At 37.9% G+C, this 23,114-nt stretch overlaps 1 protein-coding gene across 1 annotated transcript in view; it reads right to left on the bottom strand.

Moving 5' to 3' along the window:
• Positions 1 to 23,114, bottom strand: part of Cpne8 (copine 8) — a 186,196-nt gene that overhangs the window by 64,143 nt on the left and 98,939 nt on the right. The window contains exons 9-11 of the mRNA XM_059247993.1: positions 17,440 to 17,543; positions 15,137 to 15,241; positions 13,678 to 13,719 (exon numbers count right to left, since the gene is read on the bottom strand). Coding sequence (XP_059103976.1) covers positions 13,678 to 13,719; positions 15,137 to 15,241; positions 17,440 to 17,543 — 251 coding nt within the window. The remainder of the gene's footprint in view (positions 1 to 13,677; positions 13,720 to 15,136; positions 15,242 to 17,439; positions 17,544 to 23,114) is intronic.

Below are 23,114 nucleotides of genomic sequence, written 5' to 3'. Positions count from 1 at the left end.
TCACACAACATAAATTAGGTAATCCAGAATCAAATTCAGGAGCATCTACCTGCATAGAGTCATTCTGACAGAGTGGGACATTTGGATCCAACCACAGGGTCCGGTTATCTGAGCTCACTCTGATACAACTATACTGAACTCACTGTAGAACTTCCTAACAAGGGTGTTTCTAATACTTGGGTGTTTTGAGCTACACATATTTGTTACTCTTTACTATAGTGGGTAGCCATTCCAGCTTTGGTCTGGAAGTTTCAACCCCCATTGAGGCTTCGGTAACTGTCACACCTACAAGGCGGGGCCAAGAGAGGGCCCTGAAGACCCAAGATCCAGATGCGCCACCTTCACTTGGTTTCCGGACCCTGGACGCTAGAGGTAGACCGAACAGAGTTCTCCAGAGAACACCGCCGGACTGCACTACGTCTTCCCCAGACCCTGTAGCCTATCCCTTCATTTGTGAGTTACCCCACAAAATAAACCTCCCTTTTAACTACGTGGAGTGGCCTTAATAATTTCACCAATACTTTACAAAACTGAGGAGTGTTACAATGGGGGGTACCCCGTTTGTTCTTAGTGATGGAAATGTATCTTTGAAGCTGCTGAACTGGGTGACCTGTTCTGAATGATGCCCATACATTCTGAAATGAAGAGAAAATTTTCTCCTTTGCATTACTTACTAGAGAAGGTAGAGCCAAATTCGTGGTTTATTTCTAGCAAAATGAAGCCTATGCTGTCCTCTACAGAATCCTGTTGCCTACTCCTCCTGCTTGACTCCAGTGTCCTGACTCAATCTGTTGTTTTATATGCACCTCTCTAGGATGCCTCATATTTGTTCAGAACAAAATAGACCATAAGGAAATGAAATAATGAATAAAATATTGTTCCCCATCTCAACATGATTCAAGATAGTTACTTTAGAAATACCAAATTCATGTGTAACTGAAATATCCTTTTATTATAGTAGATAACACACATTTAAGCAGAAATTTCATGGCAGCCCCCAAGACAATGTATCTACATGATAGAGACAACACATCATTTTACTCCAGAGAAATGACTGAATAAGAATAGAAGACTTGTCACACTTCATAAAAAAAAATAGCTGTAAAATTGCCAAACCTAGATACAAGCACAGCTTGTCTCAAGACTAATCCTGAAGAATATACCAGAATATTCTTAGTTTAAATGCATAGATAGGTTTTTCTCACTCCCAGCTTTTACATACTGTCCTATTTCAAACTGCATGTTAAACTACAAACACTTTAAAAATATTTAAATTGTTTTAAATTTACTTTTGAAATGTTGGTGTGTATGTGTGTCTGTATGCACATGTGCCTGGGTGCACATGCCTGTGTGCTCGTAGAGGCCATACAAGGGTGTGGGGTGTCCATCATATCACTCTCTGCCTAGTCCTTTGAGATGATGCCTCTCTTTGGGCCCAAGGCTTCTGTTTCCTGCATTAGACTGAAAGGCTAACGCCCTCTTCACCCATCCCCAGTCTCTACTCATCAAGGCTGGGATTCCAGGGATTCCAGGAAAGCCTGGACTGTGACCTAGACACTGGCATCCAAAGTCTGCTCCTCGTGATTATGCATGCCCTTGTAACTGCTGAGCCGTCTGCTCGCCTCCCATGTGCATATATTTAGTGTTCTCTACCTTTTTTCTATCTACTATCACTGAACTCTATCAGAGTAAAAGAAAATGAAACTTGCTTTAATAATTTATCTGTTCATTGTGCTCAATATAATATTGAAAAAAAACATTGTTACATATAGGAATATGGTGGAAGGTATTTGAAATTAAATCACAAGCAACAATTTCCTTGTGATTTTAACAATAATGTTTTCAATACTTTCTATTCATTTAAATGTAACTAAATATTTTGTTCTCTGAATGCATTTTCTAAGTATAGTTCGGCGCCTTTTGTATGAGTTATATCTCTCTACATGCTGATTGTTCACATTTTTATAATACACAGGGGAAGTTTGAGGTCAATAAAGTAAGAGATATTTAGAACAAATTGATGACTTACGTTCACTTTCAGTTTCACTGTAGAAACTAGTTTTGAGTCAAGTGTGGAAGGGAATTCACACATCACAAACATATCTATGTTCCATTTCCAGCAGATAGCGCCATGCTGCACATGTGATTTATGTTTACACATGTCCATGAATACAGACATCACCTCCCTACATGTACTTTAGAATGTTCTCCTTGGCATCACGTATTGACATCACGTATTGTTTCCTCCAAGAAGTCTTTCTTGCTTCATACTCTCACACTTAGCTCTCAGAAACAAAAGGAAGGCTCAAGGAACCCAGTGTGACCCTGTCATTACATTCCCCAACACAGAGTACACATGTGTGTTTATATGCTTCCTCTCTGAGCCTGAATTAGTCTAGAAAACAAGAAGGTTAAAATCCCACCTCGGTAGTCCCATACATCTACATCAGTGCCCAGCACACAGTGGATACCATGAATGGCACAGGGTACTCAGATTACATCTCTGTCAGTGCCTGGCACACAGTGGGTACCATGAGTAGCTCAGGGTTCAGTGTTCAAATATGTCAGTGTTCAAATTACTGACACAGCTGATCTGTGATATTACTTTGCAAGATTATTAGTGTTTTCTGCCTCATAGGGATTATATTGAGTTCAGCATAACAGCAAAAGTGTCAATTGTGTTAATCTTCAAAGCCCTACAATTTAAACATATCTCTGACTGTTACTGCCCCACATGTTATGTGCCTATGTGATCATACTGAAGTACTGCCTTCTGCTGGCAGTTTGGGTGTTTTTCATGCTTAGTTTCATAATTGTTACTTAAGAACTTTGTACAGATATAACAGCTGGTAGATATACCCCAAACCACCCCATTCATTTCTTTACCATGCTGTGGTCCTGAGTCACTGTCAACATCAGGATTCGTGTGTGTGTGTGTGTGTGTTTTCACCTAAATGTTGAAAGCAATGCCTATTTCTTATTTCCAAATTAAATTCAGATAACGAGATTCTTTCTATCAAAGGTATTTATTTTTAAAATACTTTAATACATTGCATTCTACTTTTTAGCAATGTAGTTCAAAACACCTATTCATGTAGCCAGGAAAAAGGTTTAATCAAAATCATTTATAGAGACATCTTAAGCTTACGAATTTGAAGTACTATATAATACAGCATGACATTTTGAAGTTATATATACAAATGAAGTCTGCATCAATTCCAGGATACTTACTTCGGGAGTCCTTCTCTTTGGGGTATGTCACACTATGATGGCTTCAGGTGTGTGTGGAAGGGAATCTGCAAACATTCCCTTTAGGGTGTAGCAAAGTGTGTTGGCTTCAGGTGTGTATGGAAGGGAATTTCAAATGAAGGCTTGTATGTGAATTTCATATAAAGAAAATAACATGTCTACATGTTGAATTCAGCAAAAAAAAAAAACAAAACCTGTTACAACTTGTTACAGTTTGAATATAAAATGCCCCCCACACACACACACACTCATGTTTGCTTATTTCCATCCTGGGGTTCCTATTTGGGATACTGTGGGACTTTTAGGAGGTGAACTGTGGCCTGGCTGGCAGAGATAAATCACAATTCAGTCCCCAGTTCCAGCAGCCTTGTGAGCTGGCCCCCTGTGACATGAAGAATTGTGTTCCCACATCCTCTTGTGAGCAGGGAGCTGTCCCTTTGTGCCCTCCCTGACTAGTGGATGGAAATTCTCTAAAACCCTGAGCCCAAATAAATGCTTCCTTCCTTGTTTTTGTTTGGTATTTCGGTCACTAAGTCATCTTTCCTAGGAGGGTAGCCTCTGTCTAACGTTCTTCTTCCTCCATTTATATTTCCCATGGTTTTCTGTCTCATTTAATTTCTACCAGTGCCAGCAAGCACTGTATAGACTTTGAAAACAACAAGGGCTTGAAAAGTGAGCAGCCACAGCAACGGTGGACATTTCCCACTCAAGTAGGGAAGTAGATCCACAGCTGCAGACAGTCCTCCTCCCAGATAAACCCATATTTATTGGATGGCAGTTGTCTTTATTCCCAGGTGAATAAAACCGTACAACCAGTTCCACGATGGCAAGTCACATGCACACTGGACTCTTGCTTGGCAATGACTGTAGCAAAGACCTGTCTTAGTAAGTTCAGACAATAATCTTTCCTAGCTTGTTCCCCATTCTGCTGATTTTGTTTTTCTTATAATCATAATTTATTAACTTGAACACTCCTTTGAGTGTTTAAGAATGTTTGTAAATGAGATAACTCCCACTTTCACTGACTGTGGTAATGTAAGTAGGCTTCAGTGCTTGAAGGCTTCAGTGCTTGAATACTTGGTCTCCAATTGCTGGTGCTTTTTGGGTACGTTTAGAAGGGGTGGTCTTGATGGAGGAAGTCTGTCACTAGGGGAAGGCTTTGATAGTTCAAAGCCTTATGGCATTTTCAGTGCATTCTTTGCTTTATGCTTTAGACTCAAGATGTGAGCTCTCAGCTTGTTGTTCCAGCTGCTATGCTCATGCTCCACCATCATGAACTCCCACCATTTGGAACCATAGGCCACACTGTAGCTAGAGTTTTCCTGCCTGGCCCACAGTCAGGACAAATCTTTATCACCAGCCAGTCCCACAGCCACTCAGACCCAACCAAGTAAACACAGAGACTTATATTGGTTACAAACTGTATGGCTGTGGCAGGCTGCTTGCTAACTTTTCTTACAGCTTAAATTAATCCATTTCTATAAATCTATACCTTGCCACGTGGCTCGTGGCTTACCGGCATCTTCACATGCTGTTTGTCATCGTGGTGGCTGGCAGTGTCTCTGCCTCAGCCTTCCACTTCCCAGCTTTATTCTCCTCCTTGTCCCGCCTATACTTCCTGTCTGGCCACTGGCCAATCAGTGATTTATTTATTGACCAATCAGCAACACACTTGACATACAGACCATCCCACAGCACCACACCACATAAACTGTTTGTTCTATAAGTTGACTTGGTCATGGTGTTTTATCACAGCAATAGAAACACTGACTTTTTTTTTTTAAAGTTCTATTTAAAATCTAATGTTTTTGTTTGTTTGATTGTTTTTTGCAACTTTATGAAAGTCTGGTAAAGACTCTCTAACCCCCCCGCCAAAAAAAAAGTTCCACTGTGGCTTTTGAGCACTCCCAGGCTATATGGTGCTCTGTGTTGTAATCTGCTAAGTAAGCATGATTATTTTTCTTGGAGATGTCAGAGATCAAACCCAAATCTGTGTACTTGTCAAGCACTCTGCCACAGAGCCCCAACCTTAGCCCACAATGCAGTTCTTAGATTATAAGCATATTCTGACAGAAGTAAAATTTTCTTCACAAGCTATATTTTACCTAGTAATATATAATTACTATGTATGTATATAGTATATATAGTATATATGTACATACAGCATATGTGCATATATAATGTGTATGTGTATAAATAATGTATATACATATATTTAGGATATAAGCAACCTTGGGCAAACACTAAGTGATTCTAGCATACCTCTTGTCTTTGTTCCTCTGTGAATTACCTTTAATTCTTCGCCAATGGTCTCTATCTAAAATCATTAAATCAAGCAAAAACATCCCACATCAAAAATTCCTTCCTCAATAACAATCCTATTATATTTTAAGATTAAAAAATAAAACCTTTGATAAATAGACTTCACCCAGTCTATCGCTTTTCTGATTGCTATTGACAAAATACCTAAAAGAAGAACAAGAGAAGCATTTGTTTTGGACTCCTCACTTACATGGTTAGTCTACTAAGGCGAGGAAGACATGGCAGCCGAGGGCTATGGTGGGAGCATTTCCTCACCTCACATCGCAGAGGAGTAGGAAGAAGAGGACGCTGTCAACCCTCAGCTTTCTCCTTTTCCCCATTTTATACAGACTAAGTACCTAGTCAATGGATTCTGTCAGTGGTGTCCTCGTTGAAACCTCTGAAGATGCCCTCCCGGACTTACAGAGATGGCATCCAGTCAAGGTGATAATGACATAGACCTAGCAATAGCCTCCATCAGAAGGTAGAACAGAGAGGGTTTGTTTTGTGTTCATCCCGCCCGGGACTCTGGATATTTATCTTGGATTACGTGGATTGGAAACTTATGGAGCTCATATCTGAACTTAAAATCTTCACCAATTTCAAGGACATTAAAATATTAATACTGTGTGTTTCACCTACTTTTTTTTTTGCTATAAAGTAATTGAATTCAGGATTTAAGCTTGAGCATTAGTACACAGAAAGGTAAATTTCTATGATTCGGTACATGGTTACAAAAGTTGAAAATATCAGCCAGTAGTAATTACTATTTTATAAAGCATAAAACAAAATGCTACCAGTAGCTTTATTATAAAATGTCAACTTTGATGCTAACCAAAGGACTGAAAAAAAATAAGGAAACCAAAAACAAACGAAGCCAACTGTGGAGCCCCTGCTCCAGAGTTTTTTCCTTTCTGTCCATCACTAGTGCATAGCTGTAGGAATTCAACTCTAGGACGTCAGTTCCTTTCTCAGATATTTGCAAGTAATATATTTGTTCAAGAATAAATAAACTTTCTTTCATCATAAAAGGATAAATATGATTCAACACTTAGTCGTTTTCACCTTAGCTCTGCCTTGTGCATTTTATGCACCAGAATAATTCTGAGCTACTGTGGAATACAAATTCACACATCTTTACTTTTTATTTTGTGTGATCAAATTTGTGCGACTTTATAAAGTTATATGTAGTAATCTATATGAATGTTACATTATATTTCTAGTTTTATCTTTTTTGTCAAAATTCACTACCAGTATGCCATTAAAAGATAATAATATTGTTTGAGTTTATTTTTTTCATAGTGATTAAATGTAGAATCAAGTAGTCCATAACTTTTAGAACCAATGTTTATATTTTGATAAGAAAATAAAAGAGAAAGGATGAAAATGTACCAAGAATAAAACATACCGTCTTCAATCCCCATTCCAAACTTACACAACACATCATTCGTATCCTGAAGGAAGAAAGGAACTGGACCATTTAAACAAAGAATATGAAAAGAAATTAAAAACATACAAAACAAATATGCAGGAAATTTGTAACACTATTAAGTCATCAAATCAATGAATTCTAGCTATAGAAGAATAATCCCAGGTCAGTGTCATAGACCAGATCCTTAATGGTATCATGGAAGAAAACTTCTTGTACTAAGAAAAACACACCGATAGAGATATAAGAAGCACAATGAACACCAACTAAAAACAGAAAAGTAATTCCCAGTAGCATATTACAGTGAAAATACTCACTATTGAGAACAAAAAACAGAGAATAATAATGTAAGCTGCAAGAAAAAATACACAAGCCATATACAAAGGATATGAAGCTATCAGAATAATAACTGATTTCTTGATCAAAACTTTAAAAGCCCTAAGAAACTGGAATAAAGTACTACAAGTTCTAGAAGACTGTGGAGGCAAACCCAGACTACCATACCCAGCTAAACCACTTGCCGTAGAAGAAGGAGGAATAAACTCTCTCTATGATATAAACAAGCTGAAAGAATTCATGTCCACTAAATCACCGTTCTTGAGATTACTGGGAGCAATAAATGGAGTGAGAGAGGAATGGGCACAGCCAAGAGAGAAGGAAGGAAACTAAATCAAACTGTAAATCCCGAAACACAAAATAGGACTAAGAACACAAACAACAAAAAAATCAAAGACAATAACAATGACACCAATCTGTGCACACCTTTCCACGATGACTTTAAATATTAGTGGCCTCAGTCACCCATCAAAAGACATGGGTTGCTTAAATGATTTAAGAAAAATAAAACCAATCATTTTATTGTCTACAGGATGCTCATATTATCTTCCAGGACAAGGACGCATCTTAAAGTGAAGGGGTGGAGAAAAGCATCCCAAGAAAGGAGAATAGTCAACAAGCAGGTGCACCATCATATTATCTGACTTTAAACCTAAATTAATCAGAAGAGATAAAGGACACTCTGTTCCAATCAAGAGAGCAGTTAACCAAGAAGATACTACAATCTGAAATAGATATGCACCAAAATCTTGAACACGCAGTTTTATAAAAAGCATATTTCTGGACTTCAAGACACAGATGGACACAGCTCATAATAGGCAAGTTCAATTCCACCCTTTTTCCAACAGACAGATCATTAGGAAAAAAATAGAGAAACAACCAGATTAAATGACATCACATTTCTAATGAATGTTCAGGTATCTATAGAGCATTCCACCCCAGCACCAGAGAATGTACATTCTACTCCAAAGCCCACAGAAGATTCTCTAAAACAGACTACACACTAAGTACTAATAAATCTCAACAAGTACAGAAGAACTGAAATACTTCCATGGATGCTGTCTGACCACAGTGAAACAAAGCTGGATGTCAGTGGCAAAAGAATCTCTAGAAGTCACATAAACTCAGGGAGATTAAACAATGCACGACACAGAATAATGAATGGGTCCAAGAAGAAATCAAGAAAGAAATGCTTACAAAATTCCTGAATGGGGATGTGACAGCCAAGTTAATCATGGCTGAAGCTTCTCCAGAGCTAAAACTTCAACCTGTTAAAGTTATATGAGATAATTTCACACTTGGAAGTGAAGAGGAGAATGAGGGGATGCACAAACATCCAGGAAGTTTGAGCATTCATCAGGAAGGGTCTCAGCTGATACAGATGTTCCTTGCAGGTGTGAAATTGACACAACCACTAGGTGTAAGCATGCTGAGGCAGTTGACTGTAAAGACCTGTGTGAGCAGTGAGATAAAAAAGTTCCCTGAACCCAGTGAGCTTGCAGTTAGCATGCAAGACCCAGCAGAAGGAATTCACTAAATGTGCTAATAAACAGAGAAACAAGTGACTCTAGATGTCCAAGGGAAGCTTTCCTGTGGTTAATGACATTTCAGCCGGGCCAGATGGAAAACCTATGCATGAGCTGAGCAAGCCTTTCCTGATGGGGAAGACACTAGGAAAGATGGCAGCGAGGCACAGCAAATCAGGGCACCATGTAGTGGAAAATGGCCGAGGAATCTGCTAACACATCTTAGCAGAACACCAGTGTGATGTGTTTATGTACTTTTCTGAAAAAAATTCATTAAAATCTACAGACTCCAAAGTCTTTCGAGGTAGACAGAAAGATTGAAAAGCAAATTAAGTATAATTAAAACATTCTACATAAAGATTAAAGTCTTCAGTTAAGTCACTATGCCAGGTCAATGTAAGTACTCAATGGCAATTTATTCCAAGATTAATTGAACAGATTTTTTTATTGACTCATCTAAATATGTGGAGATGTTCGAGAGTTAAAAATTGATTAAGAATCTAATGCACTCCTAATTAAAATGACTCATCTTGAGCATGATAATTACAAATTAAAAGGTCGGGGGACAGGAAGTCACATGCTACATTTGAAAGGAAAAAAAAGACCTAAGTAGATAGAATTAAAAAATAGATATGCCTGAGTAACATTCAGTTTATGAAATTCGATTTACCAACATTAAAAAAAAAAAAGACCTCGAAGCTTGTGGCCTGCATACACAGGATAGTAGGATTAACCACAAGCAAATAATGGGCTAATTTTAGGGGAAGATTAGCGACAGTGAGTGAGGAAATTGAAAATAAATGAGGAAAACATGAAAGGCTTATAAAATGATCTCCTAAATGAAGTCTCACATCTCATGTTAAGCACAAGTAAATTCTTAAGCCCTGGGCTTAAGTTGACACAGAATCCCAGAACTGCAACCTTCAGCAGGCTTAACAAAACTCCCTAAAGGGAACAGACTAGAAGACCTGGCATTTCTCTAGCATTTCACAGATAAAGTTTGTACTTGTCGTGATGTGACATGAGGGCGTTTGATAGAATGCGGTGGCCACAATGGCACTCAACACCCCCTATTTAACAGTCTGAAGCTGGGATGTGATGATTGGCAGATCACTGGCTCGGTCTTTTCATCAAACCATCACACTGAGGTAGCAACTGCCTACTTAGTCACCTATGGCAATCAGTCCCGCACTACAGCCCCGCGGAGTTTATGCAGAACTATTCCATTAGTGGGTCCCGATTCTGAGTCAAACTAAATTCAGCTGAAGTAATTTCTAGAAAAGTGAGGCTTTTCAAGGACATCGCCACTGGTGGTTTTATGAGCCAGACAAGCCTGTTCTTAGCATTTTAACTTTCACTTTTCAAAATGAAGTTTAAATATTCTTCCACATCCCTGAAAGGCATGACATTTAGGAGACTGAAAGAAGCACTACATTGAGGTGATTTAACTTGTTGAAAATTGAGTACATCTGAACTGATTCCTCATAATGAGGTGACATAATACTCTTGCCCTCTCAGGTCACTGGGTTTAAATAAAAATACTCACGTACATACATTTCTCCTATTCTAGTCTGGTCCAGGACAGCAGATTCAATGTGAAGTAGTTAACTGTTAAACAGCATTACAATATTCTTTCATACGCTTCATACCCACAAGGCATTTCTCACAGAAGGAAATCCCAGGTCACAGGATTACTTGAAGTTCCCATTCTGGGGACATTATTATAGCATCAGTCACCTGTAGCTCCCTTGAAACATGTGATTGTGAGCAACCAATTGATCAAGCGTCCTCCATGAAAGCCTTTAATCGAAGTATTCCTTCTAGACTATATGCACTAGGCTTAAATGGTTAAATGTCCACACAAACTAATACAGACAGAGAGTTCCCAGATATCCTTGTTTGTACTGGGGATTAGACTCAGGGTCTTAAGACTAGGCTATTGCTCTATTTCTAAGCGAATCCCAAGCACATTATTTATTTTTATTTTTTATTCTGAGACAGGATCTCTTTAATTGCCCAAAGCTGGCTTTGAAAATAACTGTATAGCCCAGACAGGCATCTAACTTGGCATCTTCCTGTCTCAGCCTCCTGAGTAGTTGGGATTATAGAAACGGATGCCATGCCCAAGTGGTATAATATTTCTTACAATTCACATCCTATAGATGACCTCGCAGCCAAAACAATGCTGTGCAATGAGGCGGCCCCAGTATGTGGATCTGTAAGGCACTTGAAACACAATGAGTCTGAACTGAGCTGCACTGCAAGCATGTCAGACTTTAAAGAAGGTGTTCAAAAGTGCACTTTCCCATCATGACCCTGAACCCCCTTGCTCCTATAATCCCTCCTCCTTCTCTGCAACTGAACTCCAGGAGCTTGGCCAAGTGCTTGGCTGTGGGTCTCTGCATCTGCTGCCACCAGTCACTGGATGTAAGTTCTATGGTGACAATTAGGGTCGACACCAATCTGAGTACAGTTGGGAACGCATGGACTCTGGACTGACAGCTGGGGAGTCTGCATGGGACCCCACCAGGCCCTCTGAATGTGAGTGACAGTTGTGTGGCTTGATGTGTTTGTGGGTTCCCTGGCAACGAGACAAGGACGTATCTGAGGTATGTGAACTGGCTTTTTAGAGCCCATTCCTTATGGCGCAATGCCTTACTCAGCTGTGATACAGGGGGACGGGTCCTGCCCCAACTTGGTATGCCAGTCTGTGTTGGCTACCCAAGGGAGGCTTTACCCACTATGACGAGGGGATGAGAGTGGAATAGGGGGATGTGGCAGGGAATGGAAGAAGGGAAGGGAGGGGGAACAGGGGTTGGTATGTAAAATGAAAAAAATTCAAATAAATAAATAAATAAAAGGTGCACTTCCTATTTTAACCATTGTTATAGTAACTGTATTAAAAGGTAGCATTTTATGTACCTAAGATTGAATCATTATCACATAGATGTTGCTGGTTTATATTTACTTACTAGTGTTGACAAAAGAAAATTTAAAATTATCCATGTGACTTGGTATGGCGGTTTGAATAGGTATGGCCCCCCTAGACTCATGTGTTTGAATGCTTGGCCCATAGGAAGTGGCCCTATTAGGAGGTGTGCAGCCTTGTTGGAGGAGGTGTGTCACTGTGGAGGTGAACTTTGAGGTATTATATGCTCAAGCTATGCTCAGGAGACTGGCATACAGTCTCCTCTGCTGCATGCTGATCAAGATGTAGAAATCCCAGCTAACTCTCCAGCACCATGTCTGCCTGCAAACCACCATGCCCTGCTTGACAATAAAGGACTAAACCTCTGAAACTGTAAACCAGCCCCAATTAAATGTTTCCTTTATGAGAGTTGCTGTGGTCATGGTGTCTCTTCATAGCGAATGAAACCCAGACTAAGACCCTTGAATTATTTTCTTTGAACAGTGCTAGTACAGACTGTTCAAAGTAAAAGATGGTCCACTGGGCTGAGCAAGGTGACACAAACCTTTAATCTTAGTACTCAGGAGGCAGAGGCAAGGAGAGTTCTGTGAGTTTGGGGCCAGAGAAGCCTACATAGCAAGTTCCAGATCAGCCAGAACTATATACTGTCTCAAAAACAAAGAAAAATAACAACAACAAAACCACTTATTATCATCCTTTTGTAAAAAGAAGCATCAAAATTTCTGGCATTGCAGGAAGTACAAAATGAGAGAGGCACAGAATTTCACACATCAAAGATGGCAGAGAGGAAACACAACAGTCTCTTTTTGATCATTAATTATACTGTGTTCTAAGGAGTACATGTCATATTTGGAATCTGTGGGATAAATAAACACACATGTAGTACCAATGTTATCACTGCACACAGAACACAGGCTATTGACTGGCATAATGGCCTGTATGGTGATTATTATTAAATTATAAAATTAACATCTGAGTTATATTATCTGTATTATTTTCTGCTCAAACCTAAATGCTTTTCAAATCTCATTAGTTATTTAATTGAGAGTATTACTGAGAATTTTATTAAGCCTTTTGAAATTCATCCACAAATTGAATATTCAGTTAAAATTTAAGCAGTTGCTTCTGGGTACATATATGATATAGAAATATGCATTAACATTTTATTTCAAAATATTGAACTGTATTTTAAATGAAGGTAAAGACGCTTTGTCCTAGAACTGAAAGGGAATCCTCAAAAGATTGCAATATTTTTTACCAGTCTGTTCACATAATTCATTTCCAAGGAATATTTAAAATTTTCCCTAAAGATCTTTTCTTCTTCTAACCTCAGTGCTTTTATTTCCAGTCTTCTTGGGATCAAATATTTTCTTTGATTTTAAATCTGATCTTCAAAAGTCAGTAGTTACTGAGGATGTAGTTCAACAGTGCTCGTCATGTGTAAGGGTCTGGTCTTACTGCCGCCATCATAAAAAGAATAGTGTGGTTTTTTTAAACTATTTTTTTAGATTGTGTGTGTGTGTGTGTGTGTGTGTGTGTGTGTGTGTGTGTTTGCACTCCCTTGAGTAGCATGTCAAAAGGTTTATAGCATCCTTCACAGAAACTCCAAGCTGGAGCAATGGAAATCTCTCCTCTACAACCATGAAAAATAGATGCCTGTATGTTGAACACATTATCAAAGCATCAAAGCCAATCATGAAGTTTTTACTGTAAATGAAGAAACACTTCATTGTAATCTCAAAGTTGAAGAATATATACTTCTTTTAAAATCACATATAAACCTATCAGTAACGTATTTTTAAAGCAGAAAAACATGAAACTAGAGAAAACATCATAGTCATTTCCACGCAGTCTGCTTAGGTTGCATTGAGTCTGAATAGCAGGATCAATACAAACACAAACCTTACCTCCCATCTCGGTCCCAGTCATACACTTCTACCTTGATGGTTCTGCCAGGGGAAAAACACACACATGAAAATGGTTTAAATAATATGATCCAATAATATAATATTAAAATAATATGATCTGAATTTATAAAACAAAATTCAGTCAGTTGTTCTTAGAGAACATAGGCTTATAAGTTTCACAAAGTAAATTGAAGTTGATTTAGCTAATTTCATTACTACAATTAAATTTACATCTTAAAGTCAGCTTCAAGAATCTATATTAATTCTTCAGTATGTGGAGAAAGTATGTGGACAACGTATCTCCTCAGTAGATGATAGACCCACATCTCCCCTCTTGGAGACCAGTGTCTTGGCACATGTTTCTCAAATTTACATCTATTAGAGTCACCTTAAGCTATCACAATGTAGCTTATTAGACCACTTCCACAGAGCTTCTGGTTCAACAGATCTGAGTTGGGGTTTGGGAACCTTAATTTTAGGAGGTGACCAGGTAGTGTTAACATTGCTAATCAGAAAACATACAAGAACTGCTTTCTTAGGGTAAGAATGAACCCATTAAATAAAGTAGCCCCATCCACCAAATAATATCATACGTTTAAAAGTAAACATGATGGCACACTACTTCCAGTTCTTAGCATGAGATTGGTTAATAGAATAAACCACCCTGGAATGCAGTGGTGTACTTGATGCTGAGTCATTGGAATCAGGCAGTCATGGTCAGCCTGAGCTACACAGCAAGGCCCTGTCTCAACACGCCCTAAAAGACAATGTTCTGTTTGTTTGCTAATACACAAGTAGTAAGACTTGTAAAATAACAAACAGACTGAAATTTTATTTTTATTTATATACTTTTAGTTTGGATTCTGTAGAGGTTTTTACACAATAGTCTACCATAAGCTTCCAATAAAGGAAAACTTCAGTCTTATGAACTTTCAAGTAAGCTGAAGGATCAGCATCATTGGGTGGACCTTGTTAAAATGCCTTCTCTGTAGCTTTAGGACCTTTATGAGCCCATGAGCACAGTTACACCCAATTTCAAGGAGTGACAGCACTCTAGCCAATGTCCTGTTCATGGTGGGCACCTAAGTGCAGCACCTAAGTGCTGAGGCAATGGCAGCTTAGGGCAATGAGAATTTAGGAACTGCATTTAAATAGTACATTAAAAGCTAACTAACATTCAATGTATTTTTAGCACTTGACACATGTTTATCTTGGGTAAAAAAAACAGTCCAATTAATCAAGCTTTAACTAGCTAAAATTATATCTATTTTCCAAAGCATTGTATTAAAGCCAAGTTGCTTGATATTTTGTTGAATAATTCATCCATGCTTTTGTAGAAAATATAGATGTTTACTAAGGTGAAGAAGCCACCTTCATAAAAACACAATGTGGACTAGATCCCAGTTCCATGGACCATGAATGTTCTGCATCCTCAGTTTGAAAGTCTGACCTGTCTTACCTGTCATAATCCCCATTGCACAATGCTCTGACTGAGATCTTGAAGGCTTGCCACACAGGATTCAGAGTGTTTTTGACAACTTCTGTCTTGTGACAAATTGTAAAACTGTGAAAAGAGTTTTCAATTATGAAGTGATAGATAGATAGATAGATAGATAGATAGATAGATAGATATAATGACATAAAATTATATCAATGATCCACTTGTGATGCATTATTTTATCAGCCATTCCTCTCCAAGGGCAGAGTTAGTGGTGTGCATCCCTGGCTGCTACCACCGCCTGAGTTTATATACAAACATAGATTTGTAAACTTGTGAGATCTGCCCCTTAGAATATAAAAAAATGAGATATGGCAATAGTTACCCCAAATAATTTTCTGCAAAGTCAATAAACCTTAATGCTATTTTATAAAAACCTGAGGTACTCAATAGTCATTGGGTTTGTCAAATTTGTTTAAGGTAAAGTCAAAATTTATGTTACAATCTTGGAGTCACCAGATGTGGAATTAAACAGTTTCACATTAGGAATTTTTCCTCCTAAGGAAGTGACTCCTCTGCTCAAGGAGACGTTCATAAGCCAGGAATTGTTTTTTCCCTTTATTAGTCATTCTCGTGTCTAGCACACTATGTGAAGTTGTAGACATAAAACTCTCACTAGTAAGAATCCCACTGCTAGGGTGACCAGTAGAAGTTTGGACTGGATTCTGATGCAACTTCCCTACTAGTCTGGAGTCTTGGTGTGTAAATATAGGGCTGTGTATATGTGTATACTACTGACAGAGTCACACAAAAACATTCTTAATAAGTAACCTTTATGTGAAGCTCCTTACCAAACACGCTACTTGTAAAGGAAAAATTATTACCTAGTTATGAAATGGAGTGTGATAAAATCAATAGGAAATCCAGAAAATTGGAATTTATATTTAGAATTTTAAATTTAGAATATTAATCACTGTTTCCAGCACAGATTGTTTTAATCTGTTAGCTGAAAGGCAAATTTAGAAGTAGCTTCATATTTAAATAATGTTAAAAACAAAGGAAAAGATCTTGCACTGAAAAAATACATGTAAAAATGAGCAGTATTAAAATTACTTTTCACTCAAATTTCATAAAAAACAAAAATCATATATAAATGCTTTAATATATATTCACTAATATATGTTTTGATACAGATGGTAAACTAGTTTTCTATAAATGTGAAAATATGTCTGAAATAAGATGTATCAATTTTAAGAACTCAGTTTCAATGATTTGGAAATTTGGAATAGTTTCACTTTTAAAAAAAATAGATTTCATTTGATTAAAAAATATGACTTAATAAGCATAATATATTTTCATAACAAAAACTTCATTAAATGTGTGATAAGCTGAAATCATATGAGTATAACATTTTTAGGAAAATAAGTAAGAGAACTCAAGGAACACACAATTCAATCAGGACACAGAACACTAAGACTGAAGAAATTCTGTCTGCCTGCTAACTTCTTCCTAGGTGGGGAAGAGCTAGCCTTAAACTCCATTTCCTCCACTTTCATCTTCTAAGCAACATTTTCTCTTTAGATAATATTTCATTATGCATTGTTAAGACAAACAAAAATGTATAAACAATATTAATAATAGATAATGGTTGTACTATGATGTGTTGGAGACTTTGACGTGACTTTGTATAGTAACTGATTAATCCTTACTTCTGTGAGGTAGGTCAACCCACTTATAGAACAGAAAACTCTAAGTACATGTTACCAGAGTCATTAAGTATCAGACATGAGTTGCTTCTTGGCAACAGACTCTCAGTCATACTTTTAGCTACTAACTTTTTCATAAGTATGAACAGCATGATATGAACCACAGGAATGAATAATCGGAGGTAGAGCCAGGCACAGTGAACTCGGTACACACTCACCTAGTCAAGACTGGTAAACACTACACCACACTGAAACACTTCACTGAACTTTATATTCTAAGATTTCTAGGAAAATCACTGTAGCACAGAATAATACATGCCCCCCCCCCCTCCACAACAAATGGTTTCCATCCAATTCTATGGAAAACACATTTGCTAATTCAGGTTTCTACAAAAAGCATCATTCTACATTGCTAAAAGAAAGCAAACTTTATAAAAAAGAAACTACTTTATGTGTTAAACATAAATGCTTATGAAACTAGTAATGGAAATGGAAATGATCACATCATCTTTAGAATATCTTATATTTTATTCCATTTACTAACTTGATGTCTGAAAGAAAAAATAACACAAACATCAGCATTACCATAGTCCTGAGCAGAGTAGAAGACATACCCACCTTCCATCCTCATTACTTCTATAAAATACAAGGAAAGGATCTGACTTTCCGAAGAAATCCTTCTTATCCAATTTATTTGCACAAAACTGCATCAAGACAGCATCCTGAAAACAAAATTAATAATACAGCTCAAAATCTGGAACAGGAATAACTAGAAACTACAGATCACAAACAAGATTTGACAAGAAAAACACGTTTGTTATTTTGATGCCACAGGCCAAGTGTTGGGAGCTGCAGACAAAAGGCCATTACTTATTGGAGGATTATGAGGCTTTAAAATGTCCTGGAAATTTTCATTCAAATGCCAGACGACTAGTATTCAAAAAGCTGTACCTGCTCTTATCCCCCAAATGATAATGAGCCAGATGACTCTGGATTTTTAATGTCACACAACAGTATCTTCAGTCACATACATTATTACAATTTCTGATTATTTGGGGTATATTTAATGATCATCTATTACACAGGATTTTTTTTTGGTAAGGCTTTATTACAATCTAGTTGGGAGAAGTCTGTTATTATTAAGAAGTGGAGAACAATGTCTGAAAACTAAATCATTTCTTTGGTGCTTGGGTTCCTTTGTGTGTGCAACATAATTATACATCTATAACTATTCCAGACTAATCATTGCAATTGATTTGTTTACCTAGGCACTTACACTCTGAGTAATTTCAAGGTGCTACCTGGCTATCATACCAAGGAAGTTATTAAATTGAGTAGACTAAGTATGTTTAATGGCAGAAAATGCATAGTTATTTAAAATTCAAATCAATACTTTGGGAATTTATGGTGTGTGAACTTCATACATGAGCAGTGAATCTACATAACTCCTGTTCCTCTTCCAACCTCTCCTGTGTCCCACCTCCCCCTCCCAAATTTATGATCTCTTCTTTAATTATTGTTACAAGTGTATACACATGCATATATGTATAAATATATATGTATATGTGTATATATATATATATATGCTCATGTGTATGTATAACTTACTGAATCTATTTAGCATATGCACATATGTCCAGGGCTGACCACTTGAGAATAGACAAACTATGTGGGAGCTCATCCTGAGGAGAAAATGATTCTCCTTCTCTCAGCAGTCATTGACCATCTGTACCTCTTCTTCTAGCAGTGGGACCATGTGGAATTTCCACTGTCCATGTGGCATGTCAACTGATGTTATCAGTATGCCAGTCTTGCTCAGGCTACCATATTGTTGAAATTTTATGTTAGCATTTTTCCTGTCACATCTAAGGAAGACTATTTAGTGTCAGGTGACCAGACCCTCTACCTCTTACAATATTTCCACCCACTCTGCTTCAATTTTCCTTGAGCTTAATTAAGTCTAGGGGTTGTGTTTCTGATGTATCACTTGGGGCTGAGCACCACACAGCCACTGGTTCTCTGCATTTGATGAGGTGTCTGTCTCTTTAATAGTCTCTGTCTGCTGTAAAAGGAAGCTTCTTTGATGAGATTTAAGAATTACACTTATCCAAAGGCATAAAGATACATATTTAGAATACAGCTAGAAGTCATATTGGTTGTATCATTAAATAAGTCAGTAAATCTTTTTTGAAGTGACTTTTTTTTTAAGATTTATTATGTATACAGCATGTATGACTGCAGGCTAGAAGAGTGCACCAGCTCTCGTTACAGATGGTTGTTACCATGTGGTTGCTGGGAATTGAACTCAGGACCTCTGGAAGAGCAGACAGTGCTCTTAACTTCTGAGCCATCTCTCCAGCCCCCGTAAATCTTTTTTATAGGCTTTTAGAGCTGCAAATTTCTGTCTAATGATTGCATTCAATGTGTCCCATGTGTGTTTGTGTGTGTGTGTGTGTGTGTGTGTGTGTGTGTGAGAGAGAGAGAGAGACAGAGACAGAGAGAGAGAGAGAGAGAGAGAGAGAGAGAGAGAGAGAGAGAGGAGGGGGAGGGGTGTTTTGTTTTCATTTTTGTTCAGTTTCAGGATATTTTTTTCTTTCTCAATTTCTTTTTTTGTTTTTGTTTTTGGTTTTTTTTTTGTTTTTTTTGTTTGTTTGTTTTGTTTTTTTCGAGACAGGGTTCCTCTGTGTAGCTTTGCGCCTTTTCCTGGGACTCACTTGGTAGCCCAGGCTGGCCTCGAACTCACAGAGATCCGCCTGCCTCTGCCTCCAGAGTGCTGGGATTAAAGGCGTGCGCCGCCGCTGCCGCCGCCGCCGCCGCCGCCGCCGCCGCCGCCGCCACCACCACCACCACCACCTGGCTCAATTTCTTTATTGATCTACTCACCTTTCAGAAATGTGTTGCTTATCTCCATGAGTTCACGTAATTACTAAAGATACTTTTGCTTTTGATTTAAGCTTTATAGCATTATGGTCAGAGAGAATGCATGGAATTATTTTAAATTATTTTTTATTTGTTGAGATTTGTTTCACATTTCAGTCTGTGTTTATTTTTGAGAAACACCCTGACTGGTGAGTAGAATGTATATTCTTTGGTGTTTGGATAGAATAGTCTGTAGATTTCCGTTAGGAACATTTGATAAATGATGCCACGTAATGCCAACATTTCTGGGTTTTTTGTTTTGTTTTGTTTTGTTTTCTAGAAGGCCTGTCTGGGGTATTGAAATCATCAACTAATACTGAATTGGGATTAATATATGTTTTGTCATTATTGGTATGCTTTTTATGAACTTGAACATGCATAATTTTGGTTCATATATGTTCGAGATTGTAATTTTTTCTTGGTTAACTGGGCCCTGATCACAGTGAAATGCCTGTCTTAATCACATCTGGTTAATTTTTTTTTTGAAATCCATTATGTCTGACATTAAGATGGTAACACCTGCTTGTTTCCTGGTCCCGTTTGCTTGAATTACTTCTTCACTGTTCTGTTCACACTAAGCTTGTGTCTATCCTTAGAGGGAAGGTGGACATCTTGGAGATAATAAAATGATAGATTGTTTTAAGCACTTGGAGTATAAATTACTATAAGTTCTTCTAGCTGTTAAAGTTTCCATTAAGAAGTCATCTGTTAGTCTGCTAATTTTTTCAATGTATGTGACTTATATCTCTTATAACTTTCAGTCTTTACTGTTTGTTCTGTATATTTGGCATTTTAACTACAATATGACATGGGGAGTTTCTTTTCTGGTAGTGTTTGATGTATATTCTGAATGTTTCTTGCATCCTTCCTTAATTTGGGGAAGTTTGCTTCTACGATCCTATTGAAGATTTGGTCTATTCCGTTGGTGCATAACTAATTTCTTTTAGCTATACATGTAATTCATAGATCTGGTATTTTCGTGGTGTCCCAAAGTTCTTGAATATTCTTTTATGTAATTTTTTATTTTGTTTGCCTGAGTGGTCTAAATCCTCTTTTTTATCTTCAAGTCTTGATTTAAAAAAAAGGGCGGGGGGAGACTATTTCTAAAACCAGTTTGTTTCACTAGACCATAGCAAGTGAGTCAAGTATATTGGAAAATCTACTGAAAGATGTTTGGAGAGCAGAGCCATTTTGTCAAATTTTATACTTTTGTGTAAACAGAGGTCTGATGCTGCAAAAATGACTAATTTTGCTATTTTTATTAGAGTGTTGATGGTGAATATGATGTCTCTGAAGAAATGACTTTTTTAGTATTGTTAGAAGACACAACTAAATCAAAAGATTTACATAAAGTAGTAAAATCATGGTAAAGCTATTTATTTTTTCATTGTTAACATATCTGGTGTAGTTTCTGATGCTGCTTCAGTGATGGCAGGTAAAAGAAAGGGGCTTGTAAAACTGATAGAAGATGATTCAATTGCTGTACAAAACTCAAGCTTAATGGAGCATCCTTGCATAGTATATAAAAAACCTTTATGCAGAAACGTCTTAAAAATGTACAGGAGTATGTAAATCATCAACACTGAATTCCATAAGAACCATCAGATTAAACCCTCACCAATTCCAGAAATTCTTTAAAAGTGTTGATGCTAACAATGATAATGTCATACATTTGGGGGCTGAAAAATGCCTAGGTGGGGATCACATGTGAAAAATAATTAAGATTTGTGACAAGTTAACAAATCATTTGAGGTTCCAAAACCAAAATTTATTTTATTGCCAGAACTTGACGATGAAAACCAGTTTACAGTGGCTTACATCTTCAGTAGAGCAACCACTTATTTAGATGAATTAAACATGAGTCTTTTCAAGGTGAAAATCAGCTAGTTGAAGAAAAGCTTCACATCTATAACAGGGTACTGATGAGAATGAAATTATGAGACGTTCAAATTAAGGCAAGCAATTTTAGGCATTTCAGTAGTTTGACTAAACACAGTCTCATGAACAGCAGAAAAAAAATGTTGCATTGACTGATCCTCTTAGCTTCCCCTTGCAGGCTATTTCCTTCCCTTTGTATCAGCTGCTAATCCCCAGGCACACCTTCTACCTGGTTGCCCAGTGGTCATACTGGACTGGGACACAGGTAGGTAATACTCCCCATCCTTCCTGCCACTCATTACTATTTCTCCAGTCTCACCTTAAGTCTTGCAGAAGTCTATACTTGCTTTCAGTTGTCCCTCCTCACACCATACCTCCATTCCCCAGAGATTCCACCTCTTGGTGCAGATACAGCTTAGCTCTGTCCTGCTGACCCTCTCAGCCCTCCCTTCTAGCCCATCCTCATTCTGTTATCTCAACCACCAATACCCAGAAACACATTCTACCAAGGACTCACAGAGGTCACACTGGGCTGGGACTTGTGTGGGTGATTCTAACCATTCTTCAGTTTCTGCATTACACTCTGACCAGACTTACTCTTGGTCCTACAGCAGCCTGATTTCAGGAGCCCCTCCTCCTACCCCAACTGAATTCCCTAGAGCCTCTGGCTCTTGCTGGAGACCTAGAGTGAGTCTCCATGGTCCTTTCTTTCCTGTCTCACCAAACTTACTCCTTGTCCTACAGCACCTTGCATGTAGGAGTCCCTCCTCCCATCACACCTCTAATCCCTGGGGAACTGACCACTTAGTATATGGACCCATTATCTCTATCTCATTCCCATAGCCCATCTCACCTTTTCCGCCTAACCCATCTCCATTCTTCTATGCCATCTACAGACCTGTGAAAGTACTCTCTATAGAAACCCAAAATCTTTGCACTTGCCTAGGATCCAGAAAGGGCATCAAGAACCAAAGAATGGAATACCCAACCAATAAGACAAGACCAAATATCAACAACTAGAAACACCTCAATAACAAAAGCTCCAGAAACCTAGACCCCCACACCAAAACATGCACATGAACAGGCATGACAATATGCCTGACAAGAACCCAGACACCTCATCACAGTACACCCTGAGAAATGCAATATAAGTGAAGCCCGAGACAAGAACTTCAAAATAGCAATTAATATATGCCCAAAGACCTTAACAAGGATATGAACCAACCCCTTAATGAGGACCACAAAAGCACAAAGAAATAGCTGAAGGAAATAATGAATGTCGTTCAAGACATAAAAGTAGAATTTAACAAAGAAACAGAATCACTAAAGAAAACTCAAACTGAAATAAAACCTGAAATAAAAGTTATGAAGTAGCTGGGCAGTGGTGGTGCCTTTAATTCTAGCACTCGGGAGGCAGAGGCAGGTGGATCTCTGTGAGTTCGAGGCCCCCCTGGGCTACAAAGTGAGTTCCAGAAAAGTTGCAAAGCTGCACAGAG

The sequence above is a fragment of the Peromyscus eremicus genome, chromosome 20 (assembly GCF_949786415.1).
Source record: "Peromyscus eremicus chromosome 20, PerEre_H2_v1, whole genome shotgun sequence".
NCBI classification, from domain to species: Eukaryota; Metazoa; Chordata; class Mammalia; order Rodentia; family Cricetidae; genus Peromyscus; species Peromyscus eremicus.
The sequence above is the reverse complement of the archived record's forward strand: the minus strand, read 5'-3'. Positions and strand labels throughout refer to the sequence as shown.